Source organism: Pangasianodon hypophthalmus, chromosome 18, assembly GCF_027358585.1.
Source record: "Pangasianodon hypophthalmus isolate fPanHyp1 chromosome 18, fPanHyp1.pri, whole genome shotgun sequence".
NCBI lineage: Eukaryota > Metazoa > Chordata > Actinopteri > Siluriformes > Pangasiidae > Pangasianodon > Pangasianodon hypophthalmus.
Window position 1 is genome coordinate 4,166,752 of NC_069727.1, and position 24,621 is coordinate 4,191,372.

The 24,621-nt window shown below is 39.7% G+C and overlaps 1 protein-coding gene across 1 annotated transcript in view; it reads right to left on the reverse strand.

The window, feature by feature from the left end:
- Nucleotides 1–24,621, reverse strand: part of exoc4 (exocyst complex component 4) — a 154,380-nt gene that overhangs the window by 34,895 nt on the left and 94,864 nt on the right. Inside the window, exons 11-12 of the mRNA XM_034313148.2 lie at nucleotides 14,746–14,959; nucleotides 624–760 (exon numbers count right to left, since the gene is read on the reverse strand). Of these exons, the coding sequence (XP_034169039.2) occupies nucleotides 624–760; nucleotides 14,746–14,959 (351 nt within the window). The remainder of the gene's footprint in view (nucleotides 1–623; nucleotides 761–14,745; nucleotides 14,960–24,621) is intronic.

Genomic DNA, 24,621 nt, shown 5'->3' on the forward strand with positions numbered 1-24,621 from the left:
ATAGACTTGCTGTAAATAAATATATAAATATAAAATATAAAGATATAAAAGCAGGAGGGGGAGCTAGTGCAACTAGTCCCAGGCAATGGCTCTTAATACTGCTCACATTAGAAGATTTATAAGTATAAAATACGATTGCGATTGTGTATATTTCATTTTATTTTTTTGTGTACATGTTATTTTCAACAACATGAGCATCCATGTTCCTGAATATCAGGCAAATATGAAGTGCTGGGCATCTTTACTGCCCTCATAAACTCTTATTCTCACTGTATGTTCAATAATTACATTTGGATAATGTTTACCTGACATGGAAATCATTTTAAACACAACACAAGCAGTGCAATTAAAAAGCTCAAAGCGCTGACTGCATGCACGTTCGCCTTTGATACTACATACTACATTGAAATGGTCACAGCTTAGCCTAGAGTAATTAAGGTGGCGCACGAAGAATAGTCTGATAGACTCTGGGAATAATGAAGTTTGATAGGAAATGTGGACATGTGCTTCAACATTTAAACAGCAAGTAGCGACTTACAATTCTTAGCTGCACTGTAGGATGAAGATTGAGATGCTAATAAATCAGAATAATTGTGTATTACTGTGTATTATTAATGTATTACCTGTAGGCAGTGTTGCAGATCTCCTTGTACTCTTTCAGCTTGTCACAGACCATCTCCAGGAACTGGTTAGAGTAAGCACTCAGGTCCTGCATGAGACTCATCAGATCCTGGATGGACTTCTCTACAATCACAGTGCTCTGGAAACACACACACACACACACACACACACACATAAACACACACATTTAGCTATGTTTCCTAGAAAGGACAGAGAGCATTTTTTCCACTGGACGGTGCAGCACAGCAAAACAAATTAAACCTCATCCTGCATGTTGTTATTGTTTCCACTGCCGACTGAACCGTGCCATACCGCAGTACCAGGGCTGAATTTGGTTCCCCTTCTTGCCCAGGTACCAGAACTGATAAATCAAGACAGGGGGGTGGAGCTACAAAGAATGCAGATCATTGACTGCTCAAACAAAATCAACTGTTGTCAACTGTTTAGGAGGCAAAATCAACATTTTATCACAATTTATATTATTTACTGTAACGTTAATTTGTTATCAGTTGTACGCTCTTACACATGATGTACATAAAATCCACCATCTTCATGGTAGACAGGGCTGCAAATGGCTTCTTATGCTCTGGGTTTGTTCCCTACATAGTGTATAGCTTAATGATGTACTACATGGGGGAAAAAAATGCAGTTTCATCAAATATCATCCAACATTGTTTGAACATAAACTCATATTTCACTATGATCAAAGTATTGGCACCCATTGGCTTTGTTTGAGTTGCTTCCCACCTTTAAACAAGCTCAGTGTGTTTTAAAAGCTCACCCTGTGCGGGAGCCGTTTGGCAAATTTCACCTCCAGAGAAACTCCTCCTACTTTCACCAGGCACTAGACCTGGATATGAATAGTGCTGGGTTTGGATTAGTTACCAAGTCATTTTGGGTCACACTGTCTCATGGATAAATGCAGGAAACTTTTTTATTTAATTTGGTTTGGGCTGATGAGCAAAGCACGGACCTATCGCATGTACATAGCGCTTTCCTATAGCCATTGATTCAAATCAGATTTATAGAAATCTGCATGTATACTTAGATTCCTAACAAACAAACCAACCAGAAGCGAGAGTGACACCGAAAAACTCTGAGGAGGAAAAATCTTGAGAGGAACCAGACTCAAAAGGAATCCGTACTCTTGTGGGTAACACTGGATAGTGGGATTATATATCATTAGAGTATACAGGTGGAGAAGAGTAAAAAGAAACAGTACTGTGTGTGTTGCAAGGCTCTTCCGTATGAGCAGATTGTAAAAAAGAGTTCTGGCATGAACACAGGACACTCTTTATGATTCCAGCAGCATTTCTTAGGTACAGGATCCAGGTAAGATTATCCACTGAGGTAAGGTTGAGACTTGGAAGTGTGGATCACTATACATGGTATCCACGTACAACCCTCATATCACAGACATGAGAAAACTTGATAAATTCTACTCTTCAAACATTTTAAATGCAATTTTCTCCGAACTGTAAGGAGGTATTGATTATGATTGGTATTGTCTGCGAAGTAGCGGCAGAAGCCATTGACTAAACCAAGCTGGCTGTATCATTTTCAGCTGCTCAAAATGGAAGCACTGCGAATGACAGCTCAGTCATTTTCCATAGATGGGGTTGCCTGTCAGTCACCGCATACTCAATGTGCAAACGCTTCGAGCGCTCTATAAATGGAACACAATCAGGCCTCGCATTCACCTGCCAGAGCCTGATGCCGTCACTGGAGTGCCTGTCATTGATACGCATGCATGCGTGTGCATGATGGTGGAAAGTCGACACAAAACGGCAATGCATGAGCACACGAGGACAAGGACGGCTGCCGTTACAGATTAACCACTGTGCTGGAACTAATGGACAAAACGCAGCATGGCGGATCCATCCATCCATCCATCCATCTATCCTTCTATCTGTCTCATCAGGTCCATTCTATGTCCAACCTTTCTGTCTCTTGTCCCTGACATATCCTCGCTGCTGGAGCATCGAGTGCCATTTTGGCATAGTGTAATGGATCACAGCCAAAAGGAGAGGCATCACATGTGGAGGGATGACACGCACGCCATGTTGTTAGCTCTGCCTGTAGTGTGAACGACATTAGGAATTAAAGATGTGCTGCCAGAAGTAGAAGTGGTGTCCAAAACCAGAGAACAGTTGGAGAATTTGAGTCGGGGGTTCAGGCCTCCATGCTGAGACACTATAATACACCCCAACCAGCAGGGGGAAGCAGTGTCCTTAGTAAGACAATACTTCGTCTCCAATCTGTTCTACATATCAATGTGCTCTGCTAGCAGCTCTGAGGAGTACAGCGAGGGGGGTAATGATCCGTGACTGCAGCTGAACACGGGGTTTTGTGTCAGCCTGTGACAGCAGGGGACTACTGACAGGCAACTCTGTGGCCTTGCTGGAACAACTCCATCATCTCCACACACTACTGCAAAGGGTGTGTGGGTGTGTTCACGTGCGCGCGCGTGTGTGTTTGTGGAATAGCTAAACTCGGCAGATATCTCAACCTGAAATAATCAAGAAGAGCGCTTGGTCAGCTTGACCAGCATCATTTAATATATCTCTCTCTTTTTGGAGCGAATGAAAGCCCGAAGCGCAATTATTCCAGTAACAAATGCTTTGGTGCTCTGCGCCACTTGTCTAATTCTGCTCATTTAACACAGCCATTCGTCTTAGCTCAGGAAATCATTAAAAACTAATCAAGCCGCAGAGAGAAGACAGAAGAGGGAAGAGCCTAAGAAGTAAAGAGGCAAAGCAACAGACTGCCGGTGGAGAGAAAGCAAACCATCACCGGCCTATTTGTCCTGCGGCAGAGAAAATATTTCCATCGTATTTAAAATGCCATGCTGGGACGTCAGATGAGAGATGCAGAAGAGAAAGAGGCGCTCTCGCTAGCTGTCATCACTCCTCTCTTCCCTCTGACATATCATGTACATCTTCACACATAAACAGCACTTAAAGCAACTTCACAATGACATTAGCATTGATTACGCGTGGATGCACAGCTGTGCTCTCGGCTTATATGTAATAAGGCTTTTCAGCTTCCCCATCTGTGTAAATTTATTCATTAGGACACACAATCCAAGATGAGTATTTTAAGAAAACTGATCCATAGAACTCCCTTTATACTACATCAAATGACTCCATGCGGCGTGTATTTCTCGCTTCATCCCTTTGACCTTGCCGCTTGAGGGGTTGTGATGTGACATGCAAACAATCCAGTCAATTATGAAACCAATGATGCAAACCTACTGTATAGCTGCTATAAAATTGTCACCCCAGAACCACCGGCAATGTCTGCTACGCTGGTGTGAGTGTAACAGTTTTGTTTTTCCCATGAACAGTGTGTGTCCTTTACACCACAGTGCTACTTCAATTCTTGACTCTGATTAGTCAGAAGGTGTTGATTCATTTTCTATAACAACATGTTTTGGACAGTAATTCTTAATGCATTATCGTTTCTATAGTAACAGCTCATTCGGAGGGACTTGTACTGCGGAGGCTCCACGTAAACAGATTTAAAAAAAACCGTGTGTAAATGTTGATATGGTGAAGTATTCTGTAAGGAGATGCTTATTTAAGATTTATGGAAGGAGTCTCCAGTGTCAATACAGAGAAAAAAGAGAGGCTGGTGGGGGAACGATAACTGTTTATAGCTGCTATAAAGTTAGTGATAACAGGAACTAACTTAGTTTGCAGACTTCCATAGCCATTAAATGTAACTATAAACTGATAAAAAAAAAAAAAAAAAAAAAGTATGACTTTTGGTCCTTAATAAATAAAAACTGTGATCACTAGCAAATCAGAGAAATAAAACACTCCAGAACATGCTGTTATTGGAAAATAATCAACAAAATAATCAGGATGGTAATGGTAACATCACTGATTATTTTCCTCTGCATGCTCTGGGGTGTTTTATTCCTTATTTGCAGGGGCTTTAAATACCCACTTCTATCCCCCCGGACTGGTGCCGTCACTTTTCCTCTGGAACAAACCAGCTGTTCATCTTACAGATGACAGATTCAGGTCAGGACTCGTCCTTTTGTAACAGAGATGTCAGTGAACACAGAGCAGAGTGGCACATGGTCTCAGAAAAGTCAGTAAGGCAAAGAGAAAAGTAGGGTGTGAGTGTGAGAGTGTGTGTGTGTGTGTGTGTGTGTGGTTGTCCTCTGTAATGGGTCAGGGGCTTTTCCCATTAATCCAGCCCTGACCCTGGAGCTCGGAGAGTTCAGAGTATTTAACCCAAATGTGCTGCTCACTCACGCCGACCGACACACACACACACACACACACACACACACACACACACACGTCCGCTCAAACCAGTGAAGCACAACACACTCCCACACCCGTCTCACCGGGGTAAAGGAGTGTGACGCACACGGAGAATGGCATCATGATGGTCCATTCATCATTGTCAGAGCCACTATGTGCCTCTGAGACCCTGTAACCCAGCGTGAAGGCAATGTGTGTGTGTGTGTGTGTGTGTGTGTGTCTGTGGCAAGACCCAACATTTCAGCTGCAACATGCCTGCAACATCACCCTCACAGCATGTGTGCCCGTGTGTGTGACAAAGACCCCACGTTTCAGCTGCAACATTCCTGCAACATAATCACCACAGCATGTGTGCCTGTGTGCCTGTGTGTGTGTGTGTGTGTGTGTGTGTGTGTGTGTAAACATTTGTCTGATCCCTATGATGAAACATTACAGTTAGGTTTAACATTGCTTAGCTTCAGTAATACACAAATGGAAATATGACTTAATGACAGATGTGTATGTATTAGGTTTTTACCCTGAATTTTTTTAATTTTCCAGTAACCACATGTAAAACAAAGTGTTTTATTCCTCTTACACCACAGCAATTTGCCAGTGCTTACAATCTTATGCAAAACAAGTTAGTTCCTGTTCTCACTTATGTCACAGCAGCTATAAACAGCAGCTATAAACAGTTCCCTCACAAGCCTTTCTTTTTTCCCCTCTCCTGAAATTAATAAAACAAAGATGCGCCTTATCATGTTACTAAGAAAACACTAAAAGTAAACTGCTCTGTCCTGAAGACTTTACAGTGTGCAGCTTTACCTCTGAATGACACAAAGCTCTGGAGATACTGAAGACTCCTTCCATAAATGTTAAATAAATGTCTCCTTAGAGAGACCTTCATCATATCAACAATTATACATGTTTATGTGGAGAGTCTGCTGTACAAGTCCCTGAGTAAGCTGTTACTATAGAAACGATAATGTATTAGAATTAATATAATTATATATTAATATAAACCTGTGATTTGCAGCTGCACTACTGTCAGAGCTGCTGTCAGAGAAAATTAATCAACACCTTCTTATTAAACAGAATCCAGAATTCAACAGCAATGGGGTATAAGAGCTTATAAGGTCACACCTAAGTCTGATGTCTAATGTACTTTTGTACTAGTTCTGGTTTCAAAGCTCGACCAATCAGAACAAAGACTCGTGTGAAGCAACGTATTCCCATCCCCTCCACCCAAAAAAAAAAAAAAAAAAACCTTTTCATTTTTGGCAAAGTGCAGATCAACCATAAAGAGTTGAAATAGAGCATTATTTAGCTGCAGTAATACACTCTACGTATGTGTGTTTGGTGTGCGTACGTGTGAACCTTGGAAACACCTGAGGTGCGAATCCCGTCTCTGGTGCATGCAAATCCCTGTAGAGCGGGATTACTCATGTCCTAATGGGTGTAATTTCAATAAAAGAACGCTCGACTCCATTTCAGCGCCATCTCTGCTGGCCGGACGATTACTGAACGAATGCAAATGAGCCCCTACATCCATCACATCCTCGTGTGTGTGACATTGAAGAGCCAGGTGTGAGAGCTATGTGATGTGCAAATGAAGCATCATCAGCAGAATTAATGCCTCTGTGTGGGTGTGTGTGGGTGTGTTTTTACAGCTGAGTAATGAGAGTCGTACCCGGGTCTCTCTTTTTTAACAGATGGGTTCACAGGCGGCGAGATCTACACCTAACTCCACCTCCAGACTCCATCACTCAGTCCTCCCAGCTCTGGAACCTCAGCACTATTGCTGTTACGTGACCTAATGAAATGGAGACGCATATATAACCACACACACTCCATAAAGAGGTCCATATGGGGCTAATGGTGTAGAGAAAAGAACAAACACAAGGCAATGAGGCACGTGTTAATTTACTCGACTCATATCCTAAATAACTTCATCAAAACAACGCCGTGTTAATCACTAATCCCATCCCAGCACGAGCGTTCAGCACGGGCTGTGCTCCAACACACCTTTATCCCTCGCTCTGTTCTGCAGCACTCCACTCTCCCAACACTTTTGTGACATTCTCTCATTTTCCTCTCCGCAGGCACAGATTAGCTTTTTCCCCATCTCCCTCTATCTCGTTCCAAGAGGACCCTTTTCAGCTGACAGGTTACCTGAAAGAAACGTGGTGCTCACACCTCGAGCGTCACAGCAGTGCTGCTGCAGATAGATTAGACAGAAAGACCAGTGCTGAAGCTTAGAAGGCACAGGTACAGGAGGGAAGCTTCAGGACAGAACTCCTGTGTGTATGTGTGTGTGTGTGTGTGTGTGAGTCAGGATTAGACTACAGCTAATTTTATAATATACTAACTCTACATAAAACTTAGAAATATTGCCTCAAGTTCTAGATATAAATGCTCAAAAAAAAAAAAAAAAAAAACGCTCTGGTGTCATTATAAGAGACGTTACCTTTGGTTGGAAGATTTCACGCAACAAGTAGCAAGCATGGCAAAGGTGATGGAGCTTCCTAAGGTTCTTACAGACAAAATTATTAAAATACTACTCAAATGGCTACAGAGCCATAGCAAAGACGTAACTGTCTCTGTCAGCACAATTGGTTCGATAATATGCAAGAGGAAAGTTCGTGGAGCCACAACTAATTGTCTGTGCCATGCAAGTTTTAACAGTGCTCTCTCAGACTAACGATAGAAAGGTAAGAGAGAATCCAGCAGTCACTCGAAAAGAGTTGCAGGACAACCTGAAAGCAGCAGGAACAACAGTTACACATAGAACAACAAGCATGACCTGCAGCACAATCATCTCTGTTCCTACACCTCAGCTAAAAAAAAAAAAAAGAAGCACAGAGATGCACGTCTGAAAGCATTTAAACAAATCAGAACTCAATTGGAACAATATACTCTGGTCAGATGAAACAAAAATAGAAATCTTTGGCAATAATTCGAAGCAGCACGGAGGTGGGATCATCATGATATGGAGCTGCTTCTCTGCAAATGGTACACGGGCATTACACGTCATCAAAACATGAATGGAGCGATGTACTGGGATGTATTACAGAAGAAGTTAATCTCATCAACCTAGAAACTCAATCTGGGGAGAGGATGGACGCTTCAACAAGACAACGACCAGAAATACACAGCCAAAGTAACTTGAGAAGGCCTTGCATGGCCGAAGCAATCTCCTGACTTGAATCCCGTTGAAAATTTATGAAGGATTTTGAATTTGCAAGTCCACTGGTGTGACCATTGTAACCTTGGGAAAATTTGAAGATGGTTTGCCAAGAGGAATGGGCCAAAATCATAATGCTGCAAAACGCTAATTACTTCTCACTGTAGATGTTTTGAAGCTGTAATTGCCAGCTTTGTAACAGCTTTGCAGTACAAATGATGTTAATTTGTGGTGTCTGAATACTTACAGCATTGAATAAATGACAAACAAACACTGATGCTGTATCCCTAAGCACACAAGCAGACAAAATGGTGAGTCAAACATAGCTTCATATAACTAAACAGGACAACTTCTTGTTTTCTTGTGCTAACTGAATTTTCCAGAATGCACATACAGTAAGAACAGATCAGTGAGAGAAAAGTGTGACGTATTTTAAAAGTGTGGGCTGCTTCCAGACAGATTGTGTGTTTAGCTGTGTGTGTTCCTGAAGTCATGACAGTAGCTGGAGTGCCACTGCCCTAATCAGAGGGGAGACAATGTTCCTTCAGGTCACATTGTTCTGTGATTGGCTGTCTCGGTGCTCGTTAATAAAGGCCCACGCTGTGTATTTGTGCCACAATTGAGCGACTCACTCCTAATGGAGCTGCGCCTGTTGGGAGCCAATCAGCAGGTGCCTCCAACTCACACACACAGAAATATACACATCAGCCAAGCAACACATGCCTAGGCAGAGAAGGAAAGGTCAGTCTCATTAGTTTATCTTCATGTTTGTGTGTGTGACTGACTGAGATTGAGAGAGTGAATACAGAGGGATTAAAAAGGTCAGCTTCATTAGTGAGGCAATGACGCCGAGTCCGTGTCAGCACTTCCATGGGAACTTTAGCTGCCGTTGCATGACGTTCTCAATCATCTCTTAAAACACGCTCATGGAAAAAGTCAAACCATGACAATTTGCCCTCTCTCAATATCTACACAAGCTCAAGGGCTCCAGATGCTGAACTGCTCTTGGGTTTAAGTGGGAAGCAGGACATGTCCCAAGTAAAATCTGAAATTTTCATGTTAACGCATCACAGATTCACAGTATCACGATATTGTTTAACCGTTTAAAAACACACCGGCTGGTGGTGAAATATATCGAATATCAGATCCTGTAACAAATGGCCAAGATTAGAATTGGATTTGGGGAAAAATTGTAACTGGAAATGTTAACATATAAATATATAGCGCTAAAAGCATAGAGCAGTAGAAGACTGGGCCAATCTAATGTCCATGTGGAAATGATGAAGTTTGCGGGTTTGTGTAAGGGGTGGGCGGGACTGGACTGTGAACATCCGGTCTTTGTCAAAGTCCAGTAGCTGGTTTTGGTAAAGATTTATGGAGCCAATCTCCAGCTGGGTTACAGAGTGACCCCCCCCACTTTTACAGATACATTTCTAATTAAATGAATCAGTCAGCTAGTGCAGATAGCATCACCGAGCCACACAGGTGCACACTGCACAGAGAGAGAGAGAGAGAGAGAGAGAGAGAGAGAGTGAGTGAGAGCATCCCAGTGATTACCTGGCCAGATGAAAAGAGGAAAGAAATAGCGGAGAAAAAAGTGATGAGTTATGAAAGGAAAAAGGCAATACAGTGCTGCAATGCTGAGTGTAGAAGTCCAGTTCAGGCCTGATAACTCACCCTGTCTGATCACACCACATTTCAGCGCTTATCAGAGAGAGTCCCAGGCTGAATACTAAGCCAAAGACTGGACACAGTATTAGCACTAATCATATTATTATTGCAAATTCAACAGCAGCTGTTTCTACAAGTGAGCATTATCAGAGGATAAACAGCTGTAGCACAGAGGTCAAAGTTCAGAGCTGGTAATCCAAAGACTCTCTGTGCATCGGAAATGGAGCTCTAATCCATCGTCCCTACAAACTGCAACGTGCTAGGCTACATCCTTTTGGTGGCATTACGGGATATCAGGACAATGAGGTTCAAATTCTAGGGACGCCAGCGAATGACTGATTGACCCTTGAGCAAGACTCATGAACGGTGTAATTATATCCTATCCTAATTGCTTTTTTCTTAAGTTTATATATCATCAAATTTGAAAGCAACGTACCTCCAAATAGGAGAAAATAAAATTAATTTTACAATGTGATTAAAATAAATTTGTTTTTTATTACAAAGGGTTATTTCAACAAGTGTCAGCTGCCATTTTTATCTCTTTTAGCTCAAAAAAGTGCAGCTTTTTGACTATTTTCAAATGAGATTTTTCTCTGACATCCCTAATAAATATAGTTTACTGACGGTAACTATATACTTGTCTAATGTTAGTTAAGTCAAACATACACTGATTTTATTTCATTCTTCATTTATTTATACAGAAAGCAAATACACTGTCATCTAACAAGCAGTGTCTTTTAAAAAAACAAACAAAAAAAAAACTGAGAATAGACGAGAGACTACCAATGTGAGATGGGGAGAAAGGGACTGGGTTTCTAGTGGATCAGTTAATATTACAGTGATAACTTTTTTTGAGTGAGAACTCGCATCGGCATACTTTGGTGTTAAAATGTGGAATTCCTCCACAAAAATACATAAAGGTTGGCAGGTCTGGGGTGGCAACAATAACTCTGCTTCATCACACCACCCCGTCATTGATTATTTTCCTATAACAGCATGTCAGAGTGTTTTATTCTTTATTTATGTGAGAGACTGTTGTCAAAATTTTACCATAAGTGAGCCTGAAAAAATGTCACTGCACAGTAGGTAGACATCAATACTGACAACAGCAGTCCTTATTACAGCTGAAGCAGTTTTAATAAGCTTTTATAATGGTTTATATAGGTTTATGTCAGTAGGAGCTTATGTAGGTTTTGTGTAGCATTATGAACACTATCTTTAACACAAGTGTTTACAAATAAAGAAGCAGAAATCACCATTCGGGCTGAAAAATCATATATGGAAAACACAAGGAGAGAGATGATACAGATTTAACATGGCCTGGTAGAACAGCTATTTTGTGTTATAGACTGAGGAAACCAGGCACCAGTACTTTCCTCTCAGCTGACATGAAACGTTAGGTAAATAACAAATGTGTATGTGTGTGTATGCACACACTCACAGTCTTTGTCTGCAGAACTCCACCACAGGAGAGCACTACTGTAAGCATCATTGCACTCTTCCATTTGGCCTGGGAGTGATCACAAAGGCAATCCACAATATGCCACAATATGGGGAGGAAACCATGCTCATCTTTAAAATGGCTCCTCGTGTAACGGATGACTGTTCATAGCAATGAGCTACTGAGCCCAGGTCAATTCCATCTTCACTGCCATGGCCTTTTACATATGAGGAAAAAAAAAAAAAAAAAAAAAACTTGGACTCCATATCATGATACTACAATGAACCTGGAAGAGCGCTGGGATTTCAAAATGATGCACAAAAAGTGACTAAAATACTTGATGAACAGAAACAAAATGTGTCTTACCAAACATAATATTAAAAATGTTAAGTAAATGTAAAGGAAATTTCAGATGAATTTAGACCAACCCCCTAAATTATCAACCCTTTAAACTGACTGGATTCACACATACACTCCTCACTAGGGTTTGAAATCTAAAATCATCACAGTTTCACTGTACCTTGGTATTAATCGACTATTTAAACACACACAAGGCGTAAATATCTATTAGAAAATCTAAAGTTTCTTTGCATATGTCCTTGTATATATAAGAAAAACCAAACAGAAATAAAAAGATCAAATATTGAGAATGACTTTTTCAAAAAAAAAAAAGTCTGCCGTTATCAGTATTTATTGTGTTATCATTATTAAAAAAAGAAAGAGAGATTGTGAGGAAAGATGGTGCGCTGAGCCAAAAAAAAAAAAAAAAAAAAAGGAAAAACGAAACAAAACAATAATGTAACTAGCATAGCAGTGAGCAGTGCTGCTTAGCCAAAAAGAGATAGTTGTGTGGTTTAGCAATGCCATGTTCTACTGTGTGTGTGATAGTCATTGTGTCTAATAAAGTCAGGAACATGTTTACAACTGGAGCCGATTGCACTGGTCTGAGCTGGTTTGTTCTGGTTTTGTTTGGTTTAGTCAGAGAGAGTTTGGTTTAGTTTAGTTTGAGCTGCTTTGTTCTGGCATGAGCTGGTTTGGTTTGGTCTGATCTGTGCTGTTTTTTTCTGTTCAGAGCTGGTATGGTTTGTACCAAGCTGGTTTGATCTGTTTTAAGTTGGTCTGATGTGGTCTGAGCTGGTATGTTCTGGTATGAACTGGCATTGTTTGGTTTGGTCCAAACTGGTATGATTTAGTCTGAGCTGGTTTTGTTTGGCCTGAGATGGTATTTTCTGGCCTGAGTGGGTTTGGTTTGGCCAGAACTGGTATGGTTTAGTCTGAGCTGGTTTGGTTGAGTTTGAGCTGGTTTGTTTTAGTTTGAGCTGGTTTGATTTAGTACCAACCAGTTTCTCACAAAAGCTGACAATTTCTCTGCAGCTGTTCTTCCACATGTCATTTACCTACTATAACTATAAAACTGCTTACTGCAGTAATGAAAAAAGTTCTGCAAAGCCTGAGCAAGTGAGACAGAGACTAAAGCTGCCACAAAGGGATTAAGTCTGTGGAAAAAACTTTAGGAACTCGATGGGCATTAGCTTTTATTCAAGAGGTGTGAAGGGAAGTCTCAAAATAGTCTTGAAAAGGACACCAGTACCACATAGCCATTTTACACTACTGTTTGTTTATCAGTGTGTTGTGTGAGGTGGCTTTGAATTGAAACAGTCACTATTTAAGTACAGAAAATGCACTATTTAAGTAACAAATGCTCCTTCCAAAATAGCAGTCAACACAAACACACATCTAGAAGCTAACGCCAAATAGGAAAATATTAGAAAGGTATTCACACTGCTTAAAGAAAGTAGTTCATTACACAGTTATTTAAAAAAAGGAGCGCTGCAGTAGCAGTACAAAGAGACGCACAAGGCCAGGGATGTGGCACACAGGCTGGCAGACGCGGAGCAGAAGCGTCTTTGAATTGGGGTAATTATAAAAGAAAAAGAGAGCCCAAAACAAAAGAGCGGTTTTATGGAGCGGCCGCTATCTGGAGAGTCGCTCATTAGCCCAGCAGGATAATTAGCAAGATGCTGCAGTCCTCGTTAAGGAGAAGTCATAATCGTAAACAAACGACGGCAAACTCCCGCCGCGGTCCCTTCTGTAATGAACTGCCACTGATCTCAAAATGAAAGTGAAGGCACGAATACACACACAAAGAGCGTGGGGTAAGTCAGATAAACATGGCTCAGGTTGCAGTACGAAGTGACACGACGTCCCATAATGCCTCTTATCTCTGTTCTTTTATCCAATGAAAAGCCTCTGGTGCCAGACTTGCAAGCTGGATGGCTACTGAGTAGTTTTAGACATGAGTATCTTAGCACACACAGCTAACTGTGAACTGAAAGATGAGTAACAAACTGTAACACAAAAGCAAAGGGAATAAAACAACTCACTGAAGAAGATTTTGAGGGAATGTCATTACCATCGTCAATTAAGTCCGTGACAAATTTAGAAAGAAACTAAAAAAAAAAAAAAAAAAAATGGACATTCAGAAAATGTTTGTGTATATGTATATCCATTTTGACTAGCTGCTGAGTTTAGCAATTGTTTTCTCTCTCCAAATGTCTAACATGCCCATCTACAGCAGTCTTCCTGTGTCAGAGGAAATGACCAAGAGGAACACAAAAATGAGCTGCGTATAAAAAAACAGCAGTTAACTGCTGACCCCAGGTTATCCACTGGGATAACTGTTTAGATTCACATGGAGTTAAGGTGAAATTCAGGTGCACATGTGATCAGGAAAGCAGGAAGCTTATGTTTTGACTTCACAAGTACAGCACACCTGCTGCAGGTACACACTGCATGAAGAGATTAGCTTTTTGTGGCGACACATATTTAAACTTATGACCTCAAAGCTACATATAACAAACTGTATTCATTTTATCTACAGATCTTATATTACAGTTGGGTCCATAAGCATTTGAACATGTGTCTTTTGGTGTTGCTGAGCTCACAGGAGAGTTAATAATGTACCAAATTGTTGATTTGGCCACTCCTAAAGTTTCTGCTATCTCTCTGATAGGTCTGTTTTGGTTTTTCAGCCTAATGATGGCCTCCTTGCAGCACATACTGATAATTCCCATGAACAGCTACCAAATGCAAATTCAACACTCGGAATCAACTCCAGACCTTTTATCACCTTAACTTGTCATGAAATAACGAGGAAACAGGCCACACCTGGCCATGAAACTGCTTATCAGTCAGTTGTCCAATTACTTTTGAGCCTGTGAAAATGGCTGTAATTCCTAAACGGTTAATGCAATATTTTTGTTAAACCCCTTAAATTAAAGCTGAAAGTCTACTCTTTAATCATACCTTATTGCTGCATTGTGGTATACAGAAGCAAAATTACCAAAATTGTTTCACTGTCCAAATACTTATGGACCTGACTGTATATTCTGGAAAGTTTCGTAAGTGCTAGTTTCTTTTTTCAATGCATTTTACTAGATATTCAGTGTAATGTTTTGATCACAGGCCAATGTTTTTATAATTCTGAATACACGCCAAGAGAGAGTACACAAAAAGAGAAAGTGGTGAAAAAAAGAGAGAAGAGAGAAGGGGTTAAAAATATGGAAAGCTACCTGCAGAAGAGGTCTCTGGACACCCAGGTTCTTCATGGTGTCAGCGCTGGCCAGGATCTTGAGAGGATCAGCCACTTTAGTGACAGTTTCTATTTCTTTATTGGTCTCTGTGCGCACTTGGTTCAGAAACAGCTCATTGATGTAGTAGGTGAGGAAAGTACGGAGCTGGCACTGCTTCCCCGGACCCATGCTCAACTCAATCTCCTGAATGAACCTGTAGAGAGATGGAGACTGTAAGATCCTATACCATAAAAACTTAAAGACAGGAAAAGCATGTACGAAAAGACAGAATCAGCATTCAGTACATTTAAAGTACTTCAGACTTTGAGTGCAGCTTAACGTCCCCCTGAAATGATTTGATTCTTGATGTTGACATATTTCCTTCTGAATCAGGAAGCCATAGTTTGTGTATTCACTGATTTACACAACAGCCAATAGCATTATAGCGAGATACACCACACTCTCACCATCTCTAAACAAACTTGATAGTAGCTACAAGAGGTAGCTTAATATGGAGAATGGCATATAAACTCTCACCGCCACCTTCGCCTAGACAACGAGATGTCGTACGTGTTTGAGTCAAGGTTGAGTGTCATATGTGTCAATGCAGGGTCATCACTGGGAGAAATCTAATATGTCTGAATTCCACCCTATTCCTAATGAATAACGCCACCTTTTTTTTTTTTTCCTCAACCAAGCGATGGCTGGAAAAGGGAATAGTACAGAGGAAGACGCACACCATAAACCATGTTTGCTACTGACGAGCTGCTATTGTAGAGCAAGACACACCCCTGGGGCGGAACACATGGATGCATACCTTCTAGAGAGCCATATGATCGTATCGGTGTCCAGTACAAACCATATGATTGAATTGGTGCCCATACTTGAAGGGACAGGTACAAAAAGTTCCAACACCAATTCTGATTTCAGGGCCAGTTTAAAACACAAAGCCAGAAAGCAGTAATGCATGGCTAGGCTTCCAGACCAAACACACACTGCTGCTGTATGAGCATCTGTCACATCTGTCAAAGCCGAAGCCAAACTGGCTGTCAGGTAAGACGTGACAGACTGAGTGAAGATTGATTTATGGCATAACATTAGAAATGGTAATTCAGGGAGCTTCAGGTAGCGCCACTTAGGTGGCTGAATAGCTCAGTGTAAGGGACATGGATGAATATTCGCCTGTGAGACAATGGTCTTTAGTGTATAACGCTTTGCACTGACATGGACAGACACGTCACTAATTTCAGCATGCGGTGCTGTTAAACAGAGAAATGGCTAAAGGTTTATCTAAGGGAAAAGCAGAAAACAAGCTCCGGTCCAGTGCCAGGAACTTGTCGATAACTCTGTCCCACATGATGGGGCTGCGAGCAACTGGGCATGCAGATATCAATGAAATGCATTGAGCCTGTTTTTTTTTTTTTTTACATTTTGGCACATCCCCAGTAAAGCACACAGAATGAGTGTGTAAGTGGTTGGTTGGGAGGAGGTGTAGTTAAGGGAACAGGCCGTCCCACACCAACTGACAGTGGCTATAGATCAGCCAGGAGTACTGATTGATCACCATGTACACACATTGAGGCTTATACCTTAAACCGCTTCTCTCAGCAATGCTCCAGCCAATTAGCTTAGCCAGTCGAGGATGCTGAGATCTCTCAGCATGTGTGCTGCACAAAAACAGCTAACCAAAAGAATAAAAATAAAAATAGACTTAAAACTCGGCTCACTTAGTTCAGCCATTAAGTGTAAAACTTGTCCTAAAACACAGTTCTGCCCATTCCACGTTGGCCATTATCGAGCACGTAAACAAGCTCTCTCACCATCTCGGTCTCCTTCTTCATCAAATGAGAGATCAGCATAGATGGGTTTGTGTAAATTGGAACATTATAAGTGCTCCGATAATGGGGTAAAAAAAGGAACCAGTGAAACGATCAATAAGAACAAATGTCCATCTGCTCATCAACTCAAAGCTATTTTTATGATGAGGTGAGCTGCAGTTTGGACAGAAGCAGAGCTGTAGTTTCAGTGATGTCCATTAAAGTGGCCCTGAAATCAAAATTGGTATTTCAGGTCAAGTCAAGTCAGGTGGAGTTTACTGTCATTTCAACCATATACAGCCAGTTAGTACATAATGAAACGAAACAACGTTTCTCCAGGACCAAGGTACTACATAAGACAAACACAGAACAACACAGAACTACAAGGGACTACATAAATTTATATATAATGTGCACAAGTGCAAACATGCAGACAGCACAAGACAGTACAATGACTACTGGGATAGACAATGGGCACAGTAAGTCCCAGTGCAGCGCCGACCAGTACACAGTTCTTTTAAAAAGTGAATCCAGTGACAATAGTGCAAAGAGTACAATATAAGTTGCTGAAAAATAGTGTAAACATAAGAAGTAGCAGCCTATGTACAGTATAATAAATATTGTAGCGGCATAATGTAATGTGCAAAAAATTGCAAAGAGGATGGAGGATGCACAGTTTTGTGTGTGTGTGTGTGTGTGTTCTTTCAGTCCAGTTTCTGAGTATTGAGGAGTCCGATGGCATGGGGTCTTAGTGTTATGAAAGTATATATAGGAAAAAAAATACAAAAAAACTGTTTAGGAGATGTTCGTTTAAATCTTTTGTGCATCATTTCCAGGAAAACTGATGAACCTTTAATGAGTTGTCCTGTACTCGTCTTGCATTCATCCAATGAAATGCCCTCTAGAAAGTATACGTCCCGCCCTCAGGGGTGTGTCTTGCTCTACAGTAGCAGCTCGTTACAGTGATTTTGGCTGTTGCTTCTCATACACTATTTCTTTTTCCAACCGTTGCTTGGTGGAGAATAAATGGTTGCTGTTTATTCACTTGGCAGAGGGTGGAGTTGGCAGTTATGCGACATTTCAGAGGAGTGATTTACCAACCCGAGGCTGTTCCACGCCAGAATGTCGCTGCCTCAGACTGATTCAGTCAGTACGTGCCTCCATCTTTACACGCCATCTGAGCTTCTCCATCTGTAAGAGTCAGTGCTATCATTTTATCTAACACTCAGATGTTGTTAGATGTCTCCTTGTGATGACCCTTCGGCTCTTCGTCACCATCGACGCCTCTTAATTTATCTCATCTTTGTTATCATACACAATCAAGCCCGTAACTCTAAATGTCTTATGAAGCCCTTATTTAACTAGTTTTTTAAGCTGAGTTTCTATAGCGATACTCTATCCCAGGCAATCCAAACGACTATGACTAACGTTACAGAAGCAACCTGTTACCTAATACCATGACTGGGACTTATTATTCAATTCATTTGACTTTCTCCATTGAGTTATTACCTGCATAACATTTGGAAACATTAAGATCATTAACTATGGCCTCTTGTGCCTCGCTAATTGCAGAAACCATGATAACTTATGATAATTATCATGATTATAGCTTTATAAAAATATAATAGTGAAATCCCTATTATACTTATGTAAACCCCACGAGCAGAAATATATGTACTAATGGACACCAGTGTCCCTGAATAGTGCCACCGTTTAGGCAATAAAAAAAGATGGCTCCATTATCAATCCATCACGTCCTTGGCGTAAATGCCCTCTGCCATATTATTCATCCCATATGGTGTGTGTACATCCTGCTCTCTCCGTGTTTGTCTCTCTCTGTGTTTCCCCCGATCCCTTCCGTTGCTTCTCTGTTATTATTTTGCTCACATAAATCTTCCTGATCACTTGCATTAGGAGGTAAATACGAGGCGATGGCTGCCTCAGAGGCCCGTTGGCTTTCTCAAGCTAATCAAATTCCACTCAGCCCGATCCGATTGGAGACGAGCGAGCGCTGCTGCCGCCGCTGCTGCTGAGAGAAACGCTGGCGGAGGGAAGCACTGAACAAAAATATGAGGAGGAAGCCATCAACAATGTTGTCAAGAAGTGAAAAAAAGAAAAGATTATCAACAGAATAATAAAAACAATCGCAGGATTAATGCAGCCAGCGCTCTGTATCCAATAGCAACAAGGACATATGCTGTTTCTGAAAGCACCGAGGAGCAATTAGACACACGCGGGAGCAAACAGCGTGATATGGAAATGAGCATGAAGAGATTTTTGTCATCTCAGTGCTACTAGGGTTTCATTTTAACACTGTTACCACATTAACATGGTCTGATCATGACCTCTTTCATCACTCATCAATTTGTTTGTGTATTCTGTAATCTTCGCAATGTTGACTGAGGGAATTTGACCTTAGTGTCACCTCGTATTTATATCTCAGTGATAAATATGGATGACCACTTAAGAGTTCCCAAACACTCAGTTTAATAAACACACAAAAAAAGTGAAATAGAAATGGATACTTTCTTCAATTACAGTTGTTCATAAAATATCTAGGGGTGATAAAAATTCTCACACATGAGGTTTTCTTAAATTTTTATTAGATTTTTTTATTTAGAATAAATTTACTTCAATTAAAAGGTAGATTTCTCTTAAATTCTCTCTCACATTAAGCTAATTAACCAAGGTTCAAATTTTATCTCTCTTATAGGTGCCAATAATTTTAGAGCCGACTGTGCACATATTGTCAAACATGAGCCTTTACATATACGTACAAATTCTAAAGACTAAAGAATTTGAAATGAAAGTTATATTTTTAATTACTTTTCTTCTCTTTTTTCTTTATACTTTAGATTTTAGATTATACTTTAAAAATATATATATATATTTCAAGCATTTTCTCAGGGCGTTGTCTGAAAAAAATGTCTCCTCCATGATAAACCTATAAATAAATAAATAATAATAAAAAAGCAATACTTTTCAGAAAACAACTGAGAGATGTAAAAACCTTTAATCATTTAGTTTGAATACTGGTTATGTTGTGTTTTATTACCTATATGATGTTATATGTTTAAAATACACCTGTGGGTTAATATTAAACTTTATTTAAGTGTATTAAGTGTGTGTGTTGCAGAACCTAGTCTTGCACATGCTGACGTGTGTTTGAAGGTTGAGACCGAGCGTCCTCTGACATATCAGAAGGAAGAAGCAGAAGAAAAAGAGTGAAGGTAAATCATTCACTAAGCAGAAAGCCCTACTAAGAATTCCTGCATTCACAGGTACATGACAGTTACATGACAGCGAGAAGCAGAGCGGATAGAAAACTTGTCCAAATGTATAAGATATGACACGTACTCGTCTTTTAGCATTGAATACAGTCAGAACCAAGGCTGAGCAATTAACCATGCTATAAATGTAAGCACAGTTTTTGTCTTCCTCAGCTGATTAAACATAATTGAGTGCAATATATAGAGAATTAACATTAGATATCATTTAGAGGCAGATGATATGGCAAAAACATATAACTTGAAGATGTCTCATGATATATGATGTGACATGACATAATACAATAGATGATTAAAATGTAGTGTTTCTCACGTGTGAAGGGAAGTCCAGAGTTACTAGGAGTTTGGCATCCATACTTACCAAACAAATAACATTAGACAGTTAGCAAAGAAATAGAAACTTTTTGTCACATCTGTCAGGTTCTAACATTCGTCTCATTACTTTCTGCAAAATGTTTTGTGATGGGACCAAACAAACCCACAAAGTACGACCTATGTGTGGGAAAATGTATACAACGGTACGATAGATTTTATGTACAATCAGTTACATGGACAAGTGAGCAACACTGGAGATACGAAAGTATTATCTTGTTAGCCAGACAGCTAGCTTTTACTAGAGAATCTGATACGCATCAACAGGAAACATGACCAAGAGCCACTGACCTTCACAGAAAGAGGCCATTTGACTGACATGGCTAACGTCCAGCGACAAACTTTCTTCCTGTAGTTTATCAGCTAAGTGCTTCATACAAAAATGTGCTTTTCCTGTTGAAAGTGTGTATACACAGAAACGCATCGAGCCAGTCAGACTGCAACCTTCGAGATGCTGAAGCTTGTGGCCAGAAAAGTGCACAAATGATGTCAGACTCAAAACCTTGGCCTGTGGGTGCCATGTCTGAGGCTAATATTCTAAAAGTACTAACATCAAACACCTAGAGTACTCAGAAAAGTTTAGTATAATTTATTTAATATATTTATATGACAATATCATATCATATCATATCCTCCTGCTCTAATCCTGTGTCAGAAACATTTTATTTTTTATCTAGCTGGTGTTTATAGTAACACAGTCCATGAAAGCTACATGTATAATGACAGAGGTCTACATTCATAATATGTTATAATGCAGTCATGATGCATCATGCCTGTTATAAGGATTTATGAAAAGGCATCAGTTTATAGCCATGTACATTATGCATTTACAAATTGTTGTTAACAGAATGCAAAAAAAAAAGTTTATAATTGTTACAATCACCAATACCAAAGTGAGTGTAATCTGCTGAGTCTAGTTTATTAATGGACAGATTATTATAACAGATTATAAACTGTATTTGCAGCTGTAAGTGAAACTTTCTACACAAAAAGGTTTATTAAATCGACACATGTTTCATTTCTGTTACTGTTCTATTGGAGTATTTTATCAAGCCCAAAACTACACTGCAGCTGTATAGAGTTTTAGATAGAAGTTTTACAGTATGTTGTAAAGTTTTGCAGCATGTTTAAGGGTTTTGTAGTATGTTGTTATAACACTGCTTGACTGCTCCCACCATCTCTCAGGGTAGAAGGAAGGCACGCATTAAGACTCTTCTCTGTTCTGGCATCGAGGTGGTGGAATGAACTTCCCCTAGATGTCCGAACAGCTGAGTCACTGGCAGTCTTCAAACGACGTCTACAGACCTACCTCTTCCTAAAGTACTTAAATTAGCACTTTTAAAAAAAATGGTGTTGTCTGTGTGCTTTTCTCACTAGGTTACATCTCTAACAGAGTTTTTAGACTGATGGTGTTCTTAGTCCTTGACCTAGTGAACCAGTATCAGGATTTATTTATTGATTTATACTTCAAAGTACTTCTGTAAGTCGTTCAGGATAAAGGCATTTGCCAAATGCCATAAATGCAAATGTAAGGTTTTGTAGTATGTTGTAAGGTTTTGCAGAATGTTGTAAGGTTTTATAGTGTTAAGTTTTGTAGTATGTTGTAAAGTTGTAAAATTTTAGAGTATGTTGTGAAGTTGTTAAGTTTGTAGTATGTTGTAAAGTTTAGAAAAAGAATTTCATGATAATTGCAGTGGTATAATTTATTTATTAAAGAAGGAAAAAAAAAAAAAACAAGGCCAGTCTCATACTGCACTATAGTGTGGGTCATTTAACGTGTTATGAACTTATATATTAACAATCTATAATGCATAATAAAATAGTAGAATCCACTTTCATAAATTGTTCTAACAATGTGTATAATGCCTTATTAATGCATTATAACATGAAATGAACACATTCATAGCTCATTTTAAATATGACCTTCATAGAAAGTGTTACCATGTTTGTTTAAATCAAATCACCAGCTCTCCGTTTATACGTTTTAACTGTGTATTTGGTTGGTAGTGGTTTGTTTATTTTAAGTCTAATCTAGCATTTAAAAGATTAACACCCAATTAGTAAGATTTATTCTGATTCAGAGATTTAGCCATGTGCAGAAAATCCAGCTTATAGTGTACATTATGAAAGACAAGCCTGTTTTCTGCTCTGTGCAATAAAAACTATTTGTTTCTCAAATTGGCTGAATGAATGTGATAAATAATTCTGATTATCACTTAAGCCATACAGTTTATTTTGTGACTGTTATATCGTTTCACAAAACGTCTCAGTGCCAGCTTCAGCAATAAAAAGGCACCACAGTCCATTTGGTGAGTCAAAGTAAGTTCATTTTTTTGCTTGACAAAACAAATAAAAAAAAAAAAAAAACCCTACTCCGGGGTGGATTACACAGCCGGAACCTGAGTTCAGTCTCCACGGCGACACCACGGCAACACCACCTCCACGTCTGCACCAGTGTGGGCCGTCCCTGTCTGTGAAATCTTAATTAAGTAGTGCTCAAATCTGCTTATCGAATTAAAAGGGGTTGGGGGTGGGACTTCCTCAGCTACCAGACGCAAATCAGCTGTCTCCTTAACCAGTCGTCTTTCACTCAGGATTTAACATCCAAGAAGTTGATCCTACAAAGAGAACCTTTTATTCTCATTCTCGTTCCCACCCCTCCCCTGGACTGGACAACGGTTGCACAGTATGAGACGATGCATAACTCAGAGTTAATAAGGAGATTATGACATGTAATTATAGGCGAGTTCTTTCGCGTACCTCCTGCTGAAACAGAATTGCTGTGCAGCAATCGAGACCAAATGGCACCCGTAATTGTTAGTCAAGAGGCAATCTTCATTTGTCCGGCAGATAATGAGCCTGACACACACAGGGCAGAAGAGGCAGAAGAGGGACTCGGTGTGACGGATAAACAAAATGCCCATCTTTTCCACATGCTGGCGTATGCACAGTTGCCAGTTTAATAATTTCAACCTACTTATAGCTTATACACTTTGTCTGTTTACTGTGTGCACTGGTGTGTGACAATGCTCCACGCAGTGCCAGGTCAGGGACAGCCCTGTTCCAATCCCTCTGTTTTCCTAGACAGAGTAGAGGAAAGATGACAAAGTGGATGGTCAATAACTAGATTCGCATCGCCTGAAAGAAATTCTCAGGGCTTGCAATAAACTGAAAGAGATAAAGTGAGGGAAATAAAGGGAAATGAAAAAGAGAATGAGAAATAAGGACAGAAAGAGAGAAAACAGAAACGAGAAAAGGAGAGAAATACAGAAGGACTTAGAGGGAAAAAAAAAAAAAAAGGAAAAAAATATGGAGTGTGAGACAGGCAGATAGAAAGAAAAATAACAGTAAAAAATGAACTAGATTTCCTAAAGGGCATGGCCTGTGCTGGCATGGAGGTCAAAAAGACAGATAAAAGAAAAAGGAAAAAAAAAAAGAGAATGAAAGAAGAATGAAAGAAAGTAAGGAATAAGCATATTGAAGAACAGAAAAGGGAAGAAAGAAAGAAAGAAAGAAAGAAAGAAAGAATAGATTTGTTTTTATTAAAAGACACACTCAGTGCTGGCAAGGAGCTCACAGAGACAGCTAAAAGAAGAAAAAAAAGAGAATGAAAAAAGAATGAAAGAAAGCAAGGAGCAAGTTAAATGAAGAATAGATGAAATCATTAAAAGGAGACGCAGTGAGAGAAAAAGAGTGAAAGAGGGGGGAAATCATGTAGGCAGAGAAACAAAAATGGCAGAAGGAATAATAGTGTTACAGAATAAGAGGGAGGGCAAGTAGAGAAAAGGAGAAAAAAGAAGGCAGGAAAGACAAAGAAAAGAGAAAGAAGTAAAAAAATAATAATAATAATAAGGAACAGGAGAGAGAGACATGAGAGACGGGGCCCTCAGAGTGACGTCAGTTCACTACAGACGCCTTAAATCTCACTGAAGAGACTGACTGACAAAAATCCTGACTATTATAATAATTATTAGAAAGTTTTATATGTAATAAATTAACATTTTAATTATTATACAATGGAATTTTAAATATATTTTTCAATATTTTAAAATTATTTTTATAGTATTATAATAATTGTGCTTGTGTTGAAAAAAAAAATACACATTTTTTTTTATTTGAAATGATTTATTTTTAAAATAAATGGATAGAATAAATTGAGTTAAACTACAGGTGAGATGTGTGTGTGGTATAAACATAAAAAAGACAATAAACTGGGTGTATTTTGGTTTTACTGCCTGGGAGACGTCTCCCGCTCCACATGTGCTGCTCATCATCAAATTAAAGTCTGAAGCAGCAAAAAACCCTCCAACTCTTCTCCATGATGTGCGTTCTCTCAATCAAGCCGCACACACACACACACACACACACACACACACACACACACACACACAAACACACAG